We start from the raw sequence: 18,357 nt of genomic DNA on the forward strand, positions 1-18,357 counted from the left end.
GGATACAAGACAAAGGGGCAGGATAAGGAGAGTGAGCCACCTCCAATCATAGGTAAGGCCACGTGGGTCACGTGTCCACTGGACAGGGGGCCCTTCCCTGCCTGGCAGCCAAGGCAGAGAGAGAGAGGAGACAAAGAGAGAAACAACTTACACCATTATTAGAGACTTTTAGTACTTTCACTAATTTGCTGCTGCTATCTAGAAGGCAGAGCCAGGTGTACAGGATGGAACATGAAGGCGGACTAGGAGCGTGACCACTGAAGCACAGCATCACAGGGAGACGGTTAGGCCTCCGGGTAACTGTGGGCGAGCCTCCACAAGAGGTGGAGGAGTAGAGCCTTCTCTAAACTTCCCCTGGGGAAAGGGAAACTCCCTTTCCTGGTCTGCTAAGTAGTCGGTGTTTTTCCTTGACACTGAGGCTACCGCTAGACCACGGTCCACCTGGCAACTGGCGTCTTCCCAGATGCTGGTGTTACCGCTAGACCAAGGAGCCCTCTGGTGGCTGTGTCTGGGCATAACAGAAGGCTCGCAGTCTTGTCTTCTGGTCACTCCTCACTATGTCCCCTCAGCTGCTCTCTCTGTATGGCCTGGTTTTTCCTAGGTTATGGTTATAGAGTGAGGATTATTATAATATTGGAATGAAGAGTAATTGCTACAAACTAATGATTAATGATATTCATATATAATCATCTCTAAGATCTATATCTGGTATAACTATTCTTGTTTTATATTTTGTTATACTGGAACAGCTCATGTCCTCGGTCTCTTGCCTCGGCACCTGGGTGGCTTGCCACTCACACCCAGGCCTGGCTGAGGAACTCTTCTCAGTATCCCCATGGTCCCTTGCACTTACTTACCCCCACCCCACTTTTCACTCTGCTGGGAACATCTCTCTGGATACTTCTCTGCCTCCCCTACTAAACTGTTAAGTTGTGCAGGGACAGGTGAGGACCTCACATTCCGTCAGAGCAGGTCCTTGGTGAGCATGTGCTGGAAACAGAATGGCTCTCATCTTAGTGTTGTTTCTTTTGTTTTGTTTTGTTTTGTTTGAGACGGAATCTTGCTCTGTTACTCAGGCTGGAGTGCAGTGGCACCATCTCGGCTCACTGCAACCTCCACCTCCCGGGTTCATGCAATTCTGCCTCAGCCTCCCTAGTAGCTGGGATTACAGGCGTGCACCACCACGCCCAGCTGATTTTTGTACTTTTAGTAGGGACGGGGTTTCACCATATTGGCCAGGCTGGTCTTCAACTCCTGACATCAAGTGATCTGCCCGCCTCAGCCTCCCAAAGTGCTTGGATTACAAGCATGAGCCACCGTGCCCAGCCTCATCTTAGTGTTTTGAGATGCTCTATGCAAAGTCCCGCAAGCCGGCACTATGCCATCCCGCTAGCGGGACTGGGGATTTGGGCTTCTGTCCCAGCTGGGCCTGACCTCAGTCTGCCATCTCTTCCTCCGCAGCCTACATGAAGCGGCGGCACAGCTCAGTCAGTGACAGCCAGCCCTGCGAACCGCCCTCTGTCGGCACCGAGTACAGCCAGGGCGCCAGCCCACAGCCCCAGCACCAGCTGAAGAAACCCCGGGTGGTGCTGGCTCCGGAGGAGAAGGAGGCGCTGAAACGAGCCTATCAGCAAAAGCCATACCCGTCACCAAAAACCATCGAAGACCTCGCCACCCAGCTCAACCTGAAAACCAGCACCGTCATCAACTGGTTCCACAACTACAGGTACGGCTGGCTCGCAGGGAGCGCCAGTCGGCCCAGGGGAAGGGGCTGATGTGTCCGGAGGCCGCCATGGCGCACAGGGATGAGGCTGGGGGGCGGGGAGGGGGGCGCTGGAAGCTCGGTGATTGGTCCGTTCCTTGGTCCCTTAGGTTTTTTTTTTTTTTTTTCTTTTCTTTTTTTTATTTTTTTTTTGAGACGGAGTTTCAATCTTGTTGCCCAGGCTAGAGTGCATTGGTGCAATCTCGGCTCACTGCAACCTCCGCCTCCAGGGTTTAAGTGATTCTCCTGCCTCAGCCTCCCAAGTAGCTGGGATTACAGGCATGCACCACCAAGCCCGGCTAATTTTTGTATTTTTAGTAGAGACGGGGTTTCACCATGTTGGTCAGGCTTGTCTCAAACATCCTGACCTCAGGTGATCTGCCCACCTCGGCCCCGCAAAGTGCTGGGAGTACAGGCATGAGCCACCACGCCGGCAGTTCCTTAGGTGTTATTGGAGGTTTTAACTCCAGAGATGTAAGGCCACGCCCCTTCCCGTCACTGTCACATGGTTAGAAACAGGTGGTGTCTGCCATGACCCAGAAAGAAAATCACCTCTCGATTACATCATTTAGTAAGGGAGAGTGTAGGCATCCATGGTTCAAAAGGAGTGGAACTTTTGTGGTTTAGTTTATATATATCTATATTTATATTTGTATTCATATTTATTTATTTTTAGAGACAAGGGCTTGCTCTGTCACCCAGGCTATAGTGCAGTGGTGCAATCATAGCTTACTGCAGCCTTGAACTCCTGGGCTCAGGCAGTCCTCCCACCTCAGCCTCCTGAGTAGCTAGGATGCCAATGCACCACCATGCCTGCTGATTTTTTATAGAGACAGAGGTCTCACTCTGTTGCCCAAGCTGGTCTCAAACTCCTGTACTCAAGCAGTCCTCCCACCTCAGCCTCCCAAAGCCTTGTGATTATAGGCATGAGCCACCGCACCTGGCCTGAACTTTTATTTCTTAGTGATTTTGCAGTGCTTTCTCGGGGTCTTCTGCCGTGTTATCTTCCAAATTAGTTTGATTAGTTCTGTAATTAAATAAATGAAGTCATTTAAGACCTTTACATTTGGGAAAGTTCATGAGTTAACGAAGACAGATTGAGCATCTTCTAGATCTCAGATTCTGAGCTAAGTGTTTCACCGAGTTATATAACTTAATCCTCACAGCTCACAAATGTATATGAGATAACCATATTCTCATCATTCCTTTTTTTTTTTTTTTTTTTGAGACGGAGTCTTACTCTGTCGCCCAGGTTGGAGTGCAATGGCACGATCTCGGCTCGCTGCAGCCTCCTTCTCCCAGGTTCAAGTGATTCTCCTGCCTTAGCCTCCTGAGTAGCTGAGACTACAGGTGTGCACCACCATGCCTGGCTAATTTTTATATTTTTAGTAGAGACGGGTTTCATCATGTTGGCCAGGCTGGTCTCGAACTCCTAACCTCAAGCGATCCACCTGCCTCAGCCTCCCAAAGTGCTGGGATTACAGGCATGAGCCACCGCACCCAGCCACTTCTGTTCATTCTACAGATGAAAAATATAGAACTCAGAGGGGCTAAGGAGGTCAGGCCCCAGTGCTCTCTTGGTAGAACAAAGTGCGCTGGGATGAAGTGTTTGGAGTAGATGGAGGAAACCCACTGAAGGATCCTGAGTTTCTGATCATAGCTATAACCATACTCTCTACTGCTAGAAACCAAGAATTCCAGGGCCCTGATGGAGATCCCTAAGCTAGTGCCTTGCCATTGACCATCTCAGGTGCTGCTTCCCATTGTCCCTAGGGCACAGTAACATTGGGGTAGGTGCTCCTGGTTCAACCAAGGTCACCCTACGTAGGTGTAGCTGATGGCAATGGGGACCTCCCAGCTGTGCACGTGACACAGTCATGGGCAGTACAAAGTCACAGTCAGGCTGGAGGGGAAGTTGTGTCTCTCACCAGGCCCTCCCTCCCCCATAAGGTCCACTGGAGTTCCTGAAGGGGCCCAGTAAACAACCCAGGCTCTGAACAAATTGGGAAACTAAAATATTAGGTCGGAGCCCAAATCACACCTTTATTGCCCATAGAGGCAAAGTCACAGGATGCTGCTCATTGTGAGAGCTGAGCGCACCTGCTCCGTGGACCCTAGACCCAGGCAAACTTCCCCACAATGGCAGCCCTGGCCCCGCACGGGCCTCCCCGTGTTCCGGCTGCCTCCCGCAAGGACAAAATCCAGGATTAGCCAGGTGTGGTAACACTCACCTACAGCCCCAGCTACTCAGGAGGCTCGCTTGAGCCCAGAAGGCAGAGGTTGCAGTGAGCCGAGATCACACCACTGCACTCCAGTCTGGGTGATACAGCCAGACCCTGTCTCAAAAAAAGAAAGTCCAGGAGCTGCACAGCCAGTTTCTTCATTCCAAATTTAGCAATCAGATCAAAACAGAGGCAGAGGGAGGCCAGCAGTTAGAACAGTGGAGGTCCCTCTACTTGGAAGGAAACTTCAACAGTAATGAAGCAGAATGAAGGAAATGAACGGAAACGTGGACAGGGGTTTCCTGAAGCTTCTCTTCGACAGGTGCCATGCTATCCCATTTCCACTTTCTTTCTTTTTTTTTTTTTTCTGAGACAGAGTCTTGCTCTGTCACCCAGGCTGGAGTGCAGCACCACAATCTCGGCTCACTGCAACCTCTGCCTCCTAGGTTCAAGCCGTTCTCCTGCCTTAGCCTCCTGAGAAGCTGAGATTATAGGCCCCCGCCACCATGCCTGGTTAATTTTTTGTATTTTTAGTAGAGTCTGGGTTTCACCATGTTGGCCAGACTGGTCTCAAACTCGTGACCTCAAGTGATCCACCCACCTCGGCCTCCCAAAGTTCTGGGATTACAGGCGTGAGCCACCACGCCTAGATGCCATCTCTACTTTCTAGCCACAAAGATGCGTGCACTTTGAAGTCTCCTGCAATTCACATCCATTTTAGGGCGTGTGTGATAACTCTTTCTATAATACAGACGCATGCAAAGCCCTAGGTTACCATCTGGGCATAGATGCTACCAATTATACAAAACAGTTCCAAAAGTATGTTCCCTGGCCCTGCTGGGGCCACGTTTGTTTCCCAAGTCCCCCAACAGGCCTCAGCTGCATGGCAGTCACTGCCCCCTGGCCAGGGTACACCCCCTCGGGTTTCTTAGTTTGCTGCTTGTCTTGCTGGTCTTCTGATAGTCATGCCTATCACACTGTAGTCTGTGGTCATTGTGGGGACGCCTCTTTTGTGCATTTTAGCACTAGGAAATTCAGTGGTACACCTGTGGCAAAGATAGAGAAGGGGAGAGAAGAAGAATACCAGTAGGACCTCAAAACTTAGTAAATAAAATTTAGTAATCACAGGTCTGGGCTGGGTGTGGTAGCTTATGCCTGTAATCCCAGCACTTTGGGAGGCCAAAGCGGGTGGATCACTTGAGGCCAGGAGTTCAAGACCAACCTGGCCAACATGATGAAACCCCATCTCTACTAAAAATACAAAAATTAGCCAGGTGTGGTGGTGCACACCTGTAATCCCAGCTGCTCAGGAGGCTGAGGCAAGAGAATCGCCTGAACCTGTGAGTTGGAGGTTGCAGTGAGCCATGATCATACCACTGCACTCCAGTCTGGGTGACACAGCGAGACTCTGTCTCAAAAAAATAAACGAATCCCAGGTCTGAATCCAGAGTAGACACTCAACAAATGCTTCCTTTCAAAAATAACTCCACAACAAAGCAGGCTGGGCTGAGTCAAATATGGGATCCAAGAGATGAGTTTGAGCTGCAGAGATCTGGAAAAATATCATGGAAGAGGTATGAGATGAGTAGGCTCTTGAAAGGAGGATTGGAGTAGAGAAGAATTTTATAAGCAACGAAACAGGTGGAAGGAGAAACGAGGGGCCAAGCACAGTGGCTCATGCCTGGAACTCCACCACACTGGGAGGCTGAGGCAAGAGGATGGTTTGAGGCCAGGAGTTCGAGACCAGCCTCAGCAACATAGTGAGACCCTGTCTCTACAGAAAATAATAATAATAATAATAATAATAATAATAATAATAATAATAAAAAAATAAATGAAGGAGAAGTGAGCATTCAGAATTAGCATGAAGTCGCTTGTCTAAGATCACCCAGCAGCGGCGGGCTTGGTGGTTCACGCCTATAATCCCAGCACTTTGGGAGGCCAAGGCGGGCAGATCATCTGAGGTCAGGAGTTCGAGACCAGCCTGGCCAACATGGTGAAACCCTGCCTCTACTAAAAATACAAAATTAGCCCGGTGTGGTGGCACATGCCTGTAATCCCAGCTACTCTAGAGGCTGAGGCAGGAGAATCTTTTGAACCCCGGAGGCAGAAGTTACAGTGAGCCGAGATTGCGCCATTGCATTCCAGCCTGGGCAACAGAGCAAAACTCTGTCTCAAAAAAAAAAAAAAAAAAAAAAAAAAGACCACCCACCCAGCAGGCCAAGGGCAGAGGGGCAGAGCAGAGATGCAACTGAGTTTTTTCTCCAAGGCTTTGGTTCTTTCACTAAATGCTTTATACAGACCAACCTGCCGTTATACCCGACAGAGCTTCCCAACACTGGATGTGTTAAATCCCTAACCGAGAACGTAGTTGTTTACGTTCTTTTCTCAGGGGTTAAACAGGAAAAGTAGATTTTCTTTTCTCCTGCCCCACTGGAACCCTCAGGGAGTAACACTTGGTGTCAATTTTTGCCCCCTCAAAAATAAAAACCAAGCTTTATTTCCTCTTATCCTTTCACTTTAAGGGAATTAGGAATATCTCTGGCTAAAGGCAATTAAAAATATCTCAGGCTGGGCCGGGCATGGCCTGTAATCCCAGCATTTGGGGAGGCCAAGGTGGGAGGACTGCTGGAGCCCAGGAGTTTGAGACCAGCCTGGGAACGTAGTGAGACCGCATCTCTACAAAAAATAGAAAAACTTAGCCGGGCGTGGTGGTGCGTGCCTGTGATCCCAGCTACTCAGGAGGCTGAGGTGGGAGAATCACTTGAGGAGGTTGAGGCTGCAGTGAGCTGTGATCATGCCACTGCACTCCAGCCTGGGGAACAGAGCAAGACCCTGTCCCCCCGCAAAAAAAAAAAAACATATCTCAGGCTGACCATTTACCCAGGATTGACGACGAGATTGCCAGAACAACACGCCACAGGACACTGCTCTCCCCTGGAAAAACAGGTCCACCCAAGTAGGAACTCGGATTCCGAACCCTCGTAGCCATGGCATTCCACGAGCCTTGTGTGACTTCCCTAAAAACCACAACTGCTCCTGGTAGCTCATCTTTCTAGGCCAGAAGACAGTATTCCTTAGAAACATGGAGACAAATCTAGGCTAAGAAGGATGATGTCTCACATCTGTGGGGCACAAAGGATGTGCCAGGTGCTGAGCCAAAAAGTTTTTTTTGTTTGTTTGTTTTCTGATTTTGGTTTTGGTTTTGGTTTTTTGAGAAAGGGTCTCGCTGTGTCGCCCAGGCTGGAGTACAGTGGCAAAATCTCAGCTCACCGCAGCCTTGAACTCCCAGGCTCAGCCAATCCTTCCATCTGAGCCTCAGGAGTAGCTGGGGCTTCAGGTGCATGCCACCACACGTGGCTAATTTTTTGTATTTTTCTGTAGAGATGGGGTTTTGCTGTTTTGCCCAGGCTGGTCTCTAACTCCTGAGCTCAAGTGATCTCCCACCTCAGCCTCCCAAAGCCCTGGGATTACAGGCATGAGTCCCTGCACCCTGCCTGAGCAGACAGTTTTATAGATGTACCATCTTATTAGTCCCTCCATCAGCACCCAAGTGCAGTGCTGCTGGCCCCATTTTACAGGCAAAGTCTGCACACAGGGGCCAAGCTCACAAGCATGGAAACACAGGCCCCATGCCTAACGGTGTCCCCTCCCCACCCCAGCCTTAGGGCTTATCACAGCACACAAACAGCGGCTGGATAGGGGGAAGGGTGACCCCTTTTTGAGTGGCTACTTTGGGTCCTACATCATACATTTAATACCTTATTTAATCTTAATAACTTCTCTGCAAGGAAGATACCATTCTCCACATTTTTCAGACAAGAAATAAGAAAACTGAAGTTGTAGCCAGGCGTGGTGGCTCACGCCTGTAATACCAGCACTTTGGGAGGCCAAGGCAGGTGGATCAGCTGAGGTTAGGAGTTCAAAACTAGCCTGGCCAACATGGTGAAACCCTGTCTCTACTAAAATACAAAAAATTAGCCAGTTGTTGTGGCACGTACCTGTAGTCCCAGCTATTCGGGAGGCTGAGGCAGGAGAATCATTCGAACCCAAGAGGCGGAGGTTGCAGTGAGCCAAGATCGCAGCACTGCACTCCAGCCTGGATGACAGAGTGAGACTCCCATCTCAAAAAAAAAAAAGAAAAAGAAAAAAGAAAGAAAAATGAAATTTTCTTATTTCTTACAGAATCCTATGGCTATGAGTTTAAATAACTTCTCCAAGTTGCACAGCTAGTAAGCACCATAGCCAGATATCCAACCCAAGTGTGCCTGCTTCCAAAAAGCCTGTACTCTGGTTTTGGGTCGGGCTGGGACCAAACCTCCGTATAGCCTCCCGCCTCCCCAACCAGAGTAGGTGGGGTGGAGCGTTTCACCCCAACTAGCAGCCTCACTGCCAAGGAGCTTGAAAGCCATAGCGCCCAGGAACCTGTTCACAGAAGCCACCATTTCCTGGGTTCCCAAGGTAGCCCCAGGGAAAGGGGAAAGACTTACACACCTTGGAACTTCTGGGGGGCTTCTCAGAACCTTTCCTTTCTGAACCAGAGCTCACAAATCTTTCAGGGCAAGGTTCAGAGCTCACTGCACGCAGGAACCAAATAACTCCGTAGCAGATTCACAACCCCCTGCACCCCACCAGAGTTCAATACCCTGGGCTAAGCTACAGTAGGATCTTCCCCAGGGGAGTCCCCACAGTCAGCACAGGATCCGGCGCAGAGTAGGAACCCAGAAAACCTTTTTTTTTTTTTTTTCCTTGAGACAGGATCTTGCTCTGTTGCCCAGGCTGGAGTGCAGTGGCACAGTCTTGGCTCACTGTAACCTCCGCCTCCCAGGTTCAAGAGATTCTCCTGCCTCAGCCTCCTGAGTTGCTGGGATTACAGGTACCTGCCACCACGCCCGGCTAATTTTTGTATTTTTAGTAGAGACAAGGTTCCACCATGTTGGCCAGGCTGGTCTCAAATGCCAGGCCTCAAGCCATCTGCCCGCCTCAGCCTCCCAAAGTGCTGGGATTGCAGGCGTGAGCTACCATATCCAGCCTCAGAAAGCCTCATTGGCCGGGCTTGGTGGCTTACACCTGTAGTATCAACACTGGGAGGCCAAGGCAGGAGAATCACTTCAGCCCAGGAGGTCAAGTTTGCAGTAAACTATGATCTTGCCCCTGCACTCCAGCCTAAGCAACATCATGAGATCCTGTCTCTACAGTATTTAAAAAATTTAGACATGGTGGTATACACCTGTTGTCCTAGCTACTCAGGAGGCTGAGGCAGGAGGATCACCTGAGCCTGGGAGGTGGAGGCTGCAGGGAGCTATGATCACACCACTGCATTTCAGCCTGAGTGACAGCAAGACACTGCCTCTAAGTAAAATAAGGGAAGGAAAAAAAAAAGAAAAAGTACAGAATTAGGTGGAATTCCACGCTACCCTGGACCACAAGCCCCCAACCTGACCTTCTGTGGCTCAGAGATTAAAATTGTCACTTTGGCCACTATCCAATAATTGGTCCTCTCTCCTGAAGTCCTGCTGGATGCAGCGGTTATCAGGCAGTTTCATTGATGAACTCACCCAGCCTTCATTACTGCACACCAGGCGCCAGTGCAAGGCCTGGGTGTACAAAGAATAAATAGGACCTTGCCTTTCTCAGTCTGGGTGGAGCAGGATGGGATGAGATGGAGGAAACGTGTCACTCGATAAGAACCCTGGCCAGAAGTGGTGGCTCATGCCTGTAATCCCAGCACTTGGGGAGACCCAGGCAGGAAGATTGCTTGAGCCCAGGAGCTCCAAGACCAGCCTGGGCAACATGGCGAGACTCCATCTCTTAAAAAAATTTAAAAATTAGGCCGGGCGCGGTGGCTCACGCCTGTAATCCCAGCACTTTGGGAGGCCGAGGCAGGCGGATCACGAGGTCAGGAGATCGAGACCATCCTGGCTAACACGGTGAAACCCCGTCTCTACTAAAAATACAAAAAATTAGCCGGGCGAGGTGGCGGGCGCCTGTAGTCCCAGCTACTCGGGAGGCTGAGGCAGGAGAATGGCATGAACCCCGGGGGGCGGAGCCTGCAGTGAGCCGAGATTGCGCCACCGCACTCCAGCCTGGGCAACAGCGAGACTCTGTCTCAAAAAAAAAAAAAAAAAAAATTTAAAAATTAGCAAGCATAGTGACACAGTTGTGGTCCTAGCCACTCAGGAGGCTGAGATGGGAGGATCACTCAAGCCCAGTAGTTGGAGGCTGCAGTGAGCTGTGATGGCACCACTGCACTCCAGTCTGGGTGACAGAACAAGGCCTTGTTACCAAAAGGTTTTTGAAAAATAAAATAAGTGGCTGGATGCAGTGGCTCACACCTGTAATCCCAGCACTTTTGGAGGCCGAGGCAGATAGATCACGTGAGGTCCGGAGTTTGAGACCAGCCTGGCCAACATGGTGAAACCCCATCTCTTCTAAAAATGCAAAAATTAGCTGGATGTGGTGGCGGGTGACTGTAATCCCAGGTACTCTGGAGGCTGAGGCAGGAGAATCGCTTGAACCCAGGAGGCAGAGGTTGCAGTGAGTGGAGACTGAGCCACTGCCCTCCACCTGGGCGGCAACAGGGAAATTCTGTCTCAAAAAATAAAAATTAAAATAAGTGCCCGTGGCAATTTGTTGCAGTGGAGAAGAGGGGAGTGGTGTCCCAGCCCTGAGATGGCTCCTGGCCAGGCCCGGAGGGGTGGTTGGTGACACTGGAGAGGGGTTGCCCCGTGGCCCCAGGGTCGCTGGAGGGGCACGGAGGGGCCTCCAGGCTGGATGGAGCAGGAGCCCCAGAGAGAGGGGTCTGGCTGGGGTAGCACCAGAGGCCCTGACCCCAGCAGCATCCCCCTCACGTCCCTGCCGCTTGTTGTCTCGTAGGTCTCGGATCCGCAGAGAACTGTTCATTGAGGAAATTCAGGCCGGGAGCCAGGGCCAGGCGGGCGCTAGCGACTCACCCTCAGCCCGCAGCGGCCGGGCGGCGCCCAGCTCGGAGGGCGACAGCTGCGACGGCGTGGAGGCCACTGAGGGCCCAGGCAGCGCCGACACCACCGAGGAGCCCAAGTCTCAGGGAGAGGCCGAGCGGGAGGAGGTGCCGCGGCCAGCGGAGCAGACGGAGCCGCCGCCCTCGGGGACCCCGGGCCCGGACGACGCCCGCGACGACGACCACGAGGGAGGCCCCGTGGAAGGCCCGGGGCCCCTGCCCAGCCCCGCCACCGCCACCGCCACCGCCACCGCCACCGCCACCGCCGCGCCCGCGGCCCCCGAGGACGCCGCTACCTCAGCCGCCGCCGCCGCCGCCGCCGCGCCGGGGGAGGGCCCCGCGGCCCGGAGCTCCGCGCCGCCGCCCAGCAGCAGCAGCAGCAGCAGCAGCGCCCCCCGCAGGCCCAGCTCACTGCAGAGCCTTTTCGGCCTCCCCGAGGCCGCGGGCGCCCGGGACTCGCGCGACAACCCCCTGCGCAAGAAGAAGGCCGCGAACTTGAACAGCATCATCCACCGCCTGGAGAAGGCCGCCAGCCGGGAGGAACCTATCGAATGGGAGTTCTGAGGGGCCGTGGCCCCGGGGCGGGCAGCCAGGCTGGGCCGCAAGGGCCTGGACGGGGTCGGACGGGGCAGGCGCTGTGGACACCGTGGCCTGGGCTTGGCCCACGGCCTGCACCGACCCAGGGCCGGACCTGAGCGCGCAGCCCAGACCCACTCCACGGTCCGCAGCCTGCACCGACCCGAGGCCCAGATCCAAGGCCGCGGCCCAGACCCACTCTGCGGCCCACACCGACCCTGAGGCCCGGGCCGACCCTGCGGCCTCCACCGACCCCGCGGCCCAGACCCAGCCCGCGGCCTGGACCGCTTTGCGCACTTACCGCCCTGCGGGCCACAGGGCAAAATCGCCATAGGCCAAGGTGCATATAGAAAACAAAGGAGCATTAAGCCCAATCTATGTCGTGTTTTCAAGGAAGAAAACGGAAATGTGTGGTCGAGCTTTTTTGTACCCTGAAGTGTTTTTTTAATTGCCCTAAGTGATTTCCACAGGTTCTGGAATAACTCTTACAGCTTTGCCTTGTGTCCTCCTGTTCCGTGTGGGCTTTAAAAGAAAAAAAATCAAACCCACATATTAAAAGGGGGCTTTTTATCTGCCATCTAATGGCTTCAGAGCGATAATACACTATTATCTTCTTAAACCAGGAAAAAATAAAAGGGGAGGGGGTGGGATTTTTCAGAAAAATTAAAAAAGAAAGTTTTTGTAGCTGTTCAGTTGCCACTAAGAGATTGCACAGTCAAAACGACTCTAAACACACTAGTTTGGATTCCTAAATATTTTCAAGAAAAGAATCTTCTCGTTTGAAACTTTGAATTAAAATAAAACACATTTACTCCACATATTTTTTAACAAAAAGAAAACGTCACATCAGGAAACTCTGATTTTGTGGTAGCTGACATAGTGTTTTCTTGTATGTGAATAGAATCCTGACATGTAGTGCACATCGATGTATAGCTTTAACTGACCCTGGGTTTTGCAGACCAGGGTTTGTTTAATACACTCCATTCTAGGCCAAATCAGGACAAAAAAAAAAAAAAAAAAAAAAAAAAAAGAAAAGATCCGAATCTAGGTATTTTATAATCTGCTTTTTAACCTCTAACCGCAGAGCACGCTGATCAGACCTCATATCTTGGAGGTTTAGGAGACAAGTTAGAACTGTAGCATGTACCTGTTAATTTTGTTTAATTTATGGTGTCTCAGTCTGTCTGTGCGTCTGCACGTGTGCAAGCATTGAAAGAAAGGAGAGAGTAGTCCGGGCGAGCACAGCAGGCAGTTCCAGGGCCAGACGGGCCCGTCCCCAAGTAGATAGCAGTCTACGGATCTCTCTCTGGCACAGAAGGCACCTCACCTCACACCACTCTCCTGGACACCTGATGAACTGAGCCCTCCCAGGGGAAGACACTCCCCAGGCCTGGGCAGGGCTTACACGCGCACTCTCTCTCTCTTTCCCTTTTTCTTCCCACCGCAAGCACTGATGACCCTGTTGAACTCGTGGGAAACTTCCTTTCTCTGCAGGAGAGAGAACGTGGCATTCTGGGCTCCCCACTCCCATCCCTGTAGAAATGGCCCAAACTCACACCAAAACGTGGATGCTCTTCAACTTCCAAACCTACCATTTGCCCTTCTTTCATTTCGCCTCTTAGAAAGTTCTTTTATGCACAGTTTTAGGGCAGTCTAAGTACAAACTGAAAGTCTAACTTGTCTCTGATTCCTCCCTTGTCTATGTGTATATGCGTGAGAATAGAGGCGGGTGAGAGTGTGCGTGCGTGTGCGTGTGTGCAATTTTATACGTCTGTGTATTTTCTTAAGTACCTGTGCACACGTAGAGTGCATTACTGCCACCTTTTTCAATAAGCTGTTTTATCAGTTACGGCTTCTACAAGTTTGCTAATTTAGACTCCTTTATTGCCATATCTTTAAACTAACAATAGATGATTTCGGTATATATATATATTTTTTTTTGCTTATTTATAGGTGCTGTATTTTATTATCTGATTGTTAGGAAGGGATGAAAGGGGCAAATATTCTTTAGAGGGATAGACTGCCGGCAGTATTGGGTATAATTTACAAGATGTAGTTGTCATACTGTATATTACTGATTGAAAACTTTTTGACCGTATTGTGTATCATTGAAACCTTTGTCTTAGGTCAACATCTTTGGATGACATTTTAATGGTGCATTCATTATTTCTTAAGTTTAATTAATATTACTTTTTTTTTATTTGGGGGGTGGGAGGGAGTTATAATTTTAAAGGTATGCTCTGGCTATTCCACCTCCGTGTGCTTGTTAATTAACTTGTAGGACTTTGACTGTAAGATGTGAAACCACGTTTCTTGCATGATGTTTTAGAGATTATTTCATTTACAGTCTTTTAACCTGCAACTGCAGCACTTAGTTCACGTTTTCACAAATTTTGAGAGTCACTACACTAAAGACAATGCCTTTTCATGAATAAGAAGTTTTCAGAAGGCTCTAGGGGGCTGGGAGGCAGGCCGTTTGTTTGTCTTTTGTTGGGGGTATCATTTCTGAACTTGAAATCCGGTTCAGGGAGAAGAGAATTCAAAATTAGAGGAGCTTAAGGGGACACGGGTCAACATCTAGCTCAATTCAGGTGCATGGAGAAGAGTGAGTTCACATCAGTGACCCTTAGGACAGTGAGTGGCAGAGCCCTGATGACTGTGGCGTCCTCTCCACAAAACCCTCAAGGGACTTTTGTCACCATGTGTGATGAATCTTTAAATATTGTCTAATTTTTATAAGATGAAAAGTTAACAGGAAATAGTAGGCTAGGGTTTAGTTTTAAAGGCATGACTGTTATTTACAAAGGTGTTAAATCTGAGGAAATTGACAAATACAGATTTGTCCCTTCTAGTGGCCAAACAGTAACAGTCTAAAATGCAGTCATTTTGACCCTCCCAAGCAATTTAGTCATATGTGTTGTTTTCTCTTTTTTGTTTTTACTTCTTAGATTTTTAACTAGGTTACTGTTTGTTCCCATTCTGTCTTTTTTGCCAGACTTACATCTGGTGCCGGATACAATCAGTTGGTTAAATTTTGCTTGCAGTTCTGTGTATTTTTTTCCTCTATTATTTATTTTTTTTTTTAAATGGAGATCCTAACCTTAGATTTTTGATGTGAAGCTAGCACTGTCTGTAATACTTCTAAGAGCTGCCACTAAAATAATACAGCAATCCGTGGCCAGGGGAGCACCCCCTCCTGGTTGGGCCCCTCAGTTGGAGTCTAAGGGTTAATCTCTCATCTTGCTAAGCAGTATTCAAGTGCCTTGAACAGTGTCCCCTCGGCATGGCTCCCCTTCAGCAGGCTGGCATTCCAAGCAGTGGCCCCCGCAGGCAGCCGACCCCCTTCCTCTTCACGCTCTACGAGTTTAAAAAGCTGATTTATACCTCTCCCCTGGGGGAAACGGTTCCATATAAAACACTAACACTTAATTACAAGCTCCATTATGCCATTTTAAATGGCTTCTTTTTGTTAATTGGAGGCAGTGTTCATAACTTAAGGCTTTTGCCATTAACTTAGCTGGCTAAGCAGAGGCTCGGCATAAAATCAGTGTTTGCATTTAGCCTCTTGACCCGGGGTTCTGGCCCAAGCTCCCTTGTGATAGCTGAGACGGCAGGTGTGAGAGTTCTGTTCTAGACCTGTGCCCAACTCACTTCCATCCCAGAGGAGTCTTCTATCCTCCTCCCCAATCCCCGAGCTCCCAGGTAACCTCCTCTTGAACTTCTGTATCAGTGAAGACATCTGTGGTTTCTGCTCACCAGACCTCTCTTTAGAAAGGGTTATCAGAGCCATGGAGCTTAGCTCAACTGGATTCTTCTAGACGATCTTAGGAGGCATCTTGGCATGAGGCAGCTTCTAAGCGTCTCCTGGGACAGGATCGGGGTGGCAGCCCAGGGATGCATGCGTGGGAGAACTCTCTGAGAAATGCCAGGATCGTGGCTCACAGGGACCCACCATCAAAACCTGCTACTTTGTGCAAGTAATTGAGGCAAAAGATACCAGTTGACGGCCTCCCTGGGGTAGATCCCTTGTACCTCCAAAGTACAAATACCTCCCTGCTCAGTTTCCTTCCTGTCGCCATCTTTGTTTTCTTCCCATTGAAAAACCATCCTGTCTGATGTGGACGTTCAGGTCTGCTGGTTGGCGGTCCGGGTCCTGAGTGCAGCAGAGCTCTGGGTTAAATATTCCTTTCTGGCCACCGCCCAAGCCCAGGTGGCCAGCTCTCATACCCCATCTCCCTCCTTGGCCAGGGCCAGCATCAGGCGTGCAGCTCACGACCAGTTTACACAGGCTGCAAAGAGATCACTGTGGGCCTCAGCTGACTACTTTAAGATCATGCCACAGCCAGGCCCTAAAAAGAGAGGGGAACAGGAGTCCCCAGGTGAGCTCTCTCACGGGCAGGTGCCTTCCCGACTAAGGTTGGACTGGATGACTTTGTTCCTCCTGCATGCATGTCCTTTGATACAAGGGTGATCAGTGAACTCTGTTGACATTCTATGCAATGTTTTTCATTCCTCTGATTTTAGCAAAGCAAATCTTACTGAAAAATAGCAGAGCCAGGGGAACGGACGCATGTCCTTCTGGGAGTCACACAAAAGCAGAGATTTTGAACTGAGGGGCGACAGCCTTTGCCTTAAATGCACTATGACAGGCGCTTCTTGGCAGACCAGTAAAAACAAAAGCCCATAGACCTTACTCATCCCAAGGCCGACAAGCCAGCTGTACAGGGCGAGATGTAGCAACACGGGGCATGAGCAGTGGGCGTGCTGGGCTATTCGCTGTGGTACTTTAGGCTGGAGGTTTGGCTCCTGTGCTGCCGGTGGGGGGCCCTGTCCCTCCCCAGATATCCTCCCTCTTCTTCACACTCCTCATTGTCCCTTCTACCTCACTAACCTGTGTTCTCCATCTGATGTCACCCAGAACCACACCCCACAGAACTGTGAGGCACGTGGGCTGGAGAGGGCAGAAAAGCTGCCAGCGCAGCAGACACGAGCATCCCTCTGCCTGGTGGGCCGGCTTTGTGTGTCTCTCCTTTTGTGAGCACAACACGGAGAAACAGCTGTGCTCTGCAAGGCACACGGATTTTTCTCTTGACTTCCACCTGTTCCCAAAGCTCCAGCAGCTGTTTCTTTTGCAGGCAGGGCGTGGTCTCGGGCCTCCGAGGGTCTTGTCTTCTGTCCGCCTTCCTTTCTGTCCAGTCCTGTTCAGCTGTTAAGATCCATCATGGCCATTATCCTTGCCCCGGACTGCCCCAAAGTGGCCACATGAGGACACTTCCCAAGATTCCCAGCTGGCTTTGGGGAACGCGGTAGCTCTTGGGTGTCTGTCGTCTGTGGCGTGGTTTTAGCGTCACTGCGAACGCTACTTTGCAAACATCAAACATCTCAAAGACGGAAAGGATAGATGGCTTTCTCCAGCCTACATGCCCCGTCCACAGTTGCATCACCCTCTTATCCCAAAAGAATATGCCAGTTCCCATCCAGCACCGAAGAAAACCGGCTCCTGGGGCTGCTGGTTGGAGGTGGGTCTGTCCACCGTGGGGGCCAAACTGTTCCCCTGCTGGAGAGAGTTTGCAAGTAAGAACCTAAGGATGGGGACAGCATCCTGTGCTTGGGCATCGACCAGCCAAAGCTCACATTTAGAAATCCCTCAGTGCTTCTGTGGTTTCACCTGGGCATTGATGACATTAGGGAAGCCTTTGTGACCACAGGGCAGGGCTTGTGCCCTGAGTGGCAAGGTGGTGACCTGGGGCCAGTGTGATGTGGTTGGATCTCAGTGTGTACTGAATGCCAGTCTGGCCAGCACACTCGAACGCTAAGAGAATGGTCCAATTTGATGATCTTGTTTCTATTTCGATCAGGTTTTGACTTTTTGTAGATGAAAACTACCAGGGAAAAGGGGAAGCAGGTACCCAATAAAGTTTAGAAGGATCCAGTCTGTGAAACCCTTAGAGATGGGCCGAAAGTTAAGTCCACAACCCTTGGGCTTAATCAGGATGGAAGAGGAGGGGGTGTGGGGGGCAGAGCGTAAAACAAGCCCCAGCCCTACTCCCGGCCCCCCAGCCCAGTCTTCCCAATCCCAGAGGCCCCGGCGGCCTGTGCTCCTCACCACCCTGGTCAGGGCAATAGAAGGACATGCAATTTCCACCTGTCTGCCCGACTTCCAAAAACTTCCTCCTCCTGCCCAGGCCTCTCCCACCGCCACCTCCCCTCCAAAGATAACCGTGTCCATGCCATCCGTGGCATCATCTCGAGTTTTCATTTTTGGATGAAGTGACATTTAGCTTTAACAAGACATTTCCAAAGCGCCTAGTCTCCTCCAAAATGCTAACTTTAAAAGTTGGGCATTGTAGGCGAAAAATCCCGAAAAAAAAAAAAAAAAAAGACAAAAAAAAAGGCTGGCGAGAGAAAGACATTTGGCTATGCATAAATGTGCACTTCCCCCATGCCCCCGTTCTTAAACTCTTAAGATACCTTTGAGTTGCTTTTCATGAATCCTTTTAGTTTACCCGATAATGTTAAGAAAGCATTAGTCTGCGTTACTGTAATTTCTGTAGTGTTTACGCTTTAATTTCTACCACAAAATATGCTATATGCTATGTATCAAGCTTTCTGTAATCAGAAAGAAAAGGTGCCTTATATCCCAATGTCACGGCTACATCCCTATGGAAATTAATCAGAAGCACAGTGTGTACGGAAGCATTGGGACTTCTGCTGGTGAAACAAGAGACCATTCAGCAAGACACATAGAAGTGGCACGGAGCTGCTTTTGTTTTATAATTCTTTTTTCCCCCCTTTTGCTTCTTCTTTTTTATTATTAT

General features: G+C 50.2%; 1 protein-coding gene across 14 annotated transcripts in view; it reads left to right on the forward strand.

Moving 5' to 3' along the window:
• The window catches only part of CUX1 (cut like homeobox 1), a 467,346-nt gene that overhangs the window by 420,522 nt on the left and 28,467 nt on the right, over positions 1-18,357 (forward strand). For 11 of the 14 annotated variants that reach the window (XM_024249252.3, XM_063725468.1, XM_063725466.1 and 8 more), the window contains 2 exons: positions 1,462-1,726; positions 10,861-13,862. The exons of the other annotated variants lie outside the window; for them this stretch is intronic. In XM_024249252.3, coding sequence (XP_024105020.2) covers positions 1,462-1,726; positions 10,861-11,527 — 932 coding nt within the window. In that variant the 3' untranslated portion in view covers positions 11,528-13,862. Of the gene's footprint in view, positions 1-1,461; positions 1,727-10,860; positions 13,863-18,357 lie in introns of those variants that run through there. 14 annotated transcript variants of the gene reach the window in all.

This window comes from Pongo abelii, chromosome 6, assembly GCF_028885655.2.
Source record: "Pongo abelii isolate AG06213 chromosome 6, NHGRI_mPonAbe1-v2.0_pri, whole genome shotgun sequence".
NCBI lineage: Eukaryota > Metazoa > Chordata > Mammalia > Primates > Hominidae > Pongo > Pongo abelii.